Source organism: Lupinus angustifolius, unplaced genomic scaffold, assembly GCF_001865875.1.
Source record: "Lupinus angustifolius cultivar Tanjil unplaced genomic scaffold, LupAngTanjil_v1.0 Scaffold_625, whole genome shotgun sequence".
In the NCBI taxonomy this organism is placed as follows: Eukaryota; Viridiplantae; Streptophyta; class Magnoliopsida; order Fabales; family Fabaceae; genus Lupinus; species Lupinus angustifolius.
The window spans coordinates 24947-27238 of NW_017727952.1; the positions used below are offsets into that span (position 1 = coordinate 24947).

General features: G+C 40.9%; 1 protein-coding gene across 1 annotated transcript; it reads right to left on the minus strand.

Moving 5' to 3' along the window:
• Window positions 1-691: 691 nt before the first annotated feature.
• On the minus strand, window positions 692-2056 carry LOC109341756 (RING-H2 finger protein ATL11-like). Its single transcript, XM_019579731.1, has one exon. The coding sequence runs from the start codon at window positions 2023-2025 to the stop codon at window positions 865-867; it is 1161 nt and encodes a 386-aa protein (XP_019435276.1). The 5' UTR covers window positions 2026-2056; the 3' UTR covers window positions 692-864.
• Window positions 2057-2292: the final 236 nt, after the last annotated feature.

A 2292-nucleotide genomic window follows, 5' to 3' on the forward strand; every position in this document is an offset into this window, starting at 1 on the left:
GAACATGTGGGATATGAGCTTAAAGATTGTCTTAGGGTGACTTCGGGTCATCTAATTTGGGATTTTGCTTAAACTTGAAGAACAAGATAGCACCATGATACTCCCTACACTCGAGTTGTTAGATAATGAACTCTCATATAAATAGGGTGCAGCAGACACATGATTTGGGAGGACTCTAGTAATGGTTTTGATGAAGAGTTAGATGATGTATATGCCTTGTCTCGTCTTATGAAGACTCTTTCTGCATCTAGTATAGGTAAAACATACTCATTTCCGTTAGACCTAATTAACTCATGGAAATTATACAAGCCATGACACTAAAACACTAGAAAACCTTCATGTCATTGACACACAAAGTAAATACATCATTACGTATGGAGATCACTTGTCTTCAATTGTATCCCATTTTATGTCACAAGTCAATCATATATTAACACGTGGATAAAATAAAAATTTAAAAGCAAAAGGTAATAAGATGAAGCAATCTTATTGTTTTAAGACATGAAATGAAATATTATTTGAGACATGTGATATGTTTGGACTTGTGATCTCCATCTCCCTCTCTGCAACACTTGGCAACCAAAATTCTTCTAAAACTGCAAATGGATATCTTAAAAAGAATTAAAAAGGGATTTTAAAAAAGAATTAAAAAGGAAAAATACACAACTGTATGAAACCTTTTATCGTAAAAATAACAATACCCTGTGTGAAATGAAAGCAAAACAATTATCTCGCCATATTTTTATACTATCCACTCATTCACTGATTAACTAAAACATAATCTAATAAATTGTACAAAATAAGAATAAAATGTATAAAAGCAATTATCTCACCACCTCTATCCACCTAACTTAAAAGCCAAGTTCACATATCATTTTCCTTTCCAGAAAATAGCCGGTCCGATGATCGTTCTCCCACGTCATCTTTATTAAACTCAGTAACCTTCTTTGATATGTTGGAACCCGCTCTACTCATCCAACGAAACATTCTCCGATCCGACTGGTCCAACCGCTCGAGATTGTTCCTCCCACAGCCACTGCCAACACTTCGTGTCCTATAACCCCTCCTCTCACTACTCTCGGGTGTGAAAGCTACGCCTAAACTCTTCGTGCGGCTAAGCGTTGACGTCACCAATTGATTCCTCACCTCCTCCGGCAACCTCAACGTGAACCTCTCCAAATTCTCACCGCGTTGAACCAGCGAGTGAGAGCGTGGAAGCAAATTCGTGAATCTAAACCCAGTTGACCTTGATCTACGTGGACGGTTCTGATTAACCGAATTGTTATTACTCAACTTCGGAGACTCCTTCATCACTGTACCTTGTCTTCCACTGAATTCATCAACGTGGACCGGGTCCGGTTCCGGGTCGGTTTGATCCGGAAGTTGAATCGTCATAAAGGGAACAACTTCGCTTGGTGTGGAAACAAGGTTGGCGCGACAAACAGGGCATGTGGAGTGATTAACTAACCAAGCATCGATGCATTCAGCGTGAAACACGTGGTTACAAACTGGGATCAAACGCAGTTTTTCATCGTCTTGAAACTCGTTTAAGCACACGGCGCATTCTAGCGTGGCCATTCCTATCTTGAGGCTCTTCACGGTGGAGTATATGAAGGTTGGGAAGGTTTCAATTATCTCCCGGTCTAGGCCACGTGGCCGGTGGTTACTTCCGATAATTGGGATCGAAAGGTCGTGTCTTCCTCTCATTCTTCGCTCTGTGCACTGGCGAGTGTAGACAGAAACGAAACCCAATAGTACGAACACAACGACCAGGATCACGAGGGCCATGACCATAGATTTATTGAACTGGACATTGGAAATAGTATTGTCAGGTGGAGGAGGTGTCAGTGTGTTTGGTAACTGTGCGGTTGCCGGCGGTGGAAACTGTATAAGAATAAAAAGTAGTAATAGTAGAGGAAGAACATGATGAAGATTGAAGTGGAGGTTGAGTGGTAGTGTGGTAATGGAAGGAATGGGAGAAGAGTCTGTGTGAGTGGACATAGCTGAAGATTTGAATTGGATCATATCAGAGTTCAGGTGGGTTTGTTTGCTGTGTAAACAAGGTACCGATTTTCCATCGCCAACATATATGTATCTTTCAACATGGTTAGGCTTTTGGTAGCTCAGGCAACCCTGCATTGAAACACTGATGTTAGAAGNNNNATCCTAATCCTCATCCTCATACTCATCCTCATCCTTCTCCTCATACTCATTCTCATCCTTAATCCTAATACAAATCGTAATCCTAATCCTGATCCTGGTCCTGATCATGATCCTCATCCTCATCCTAAT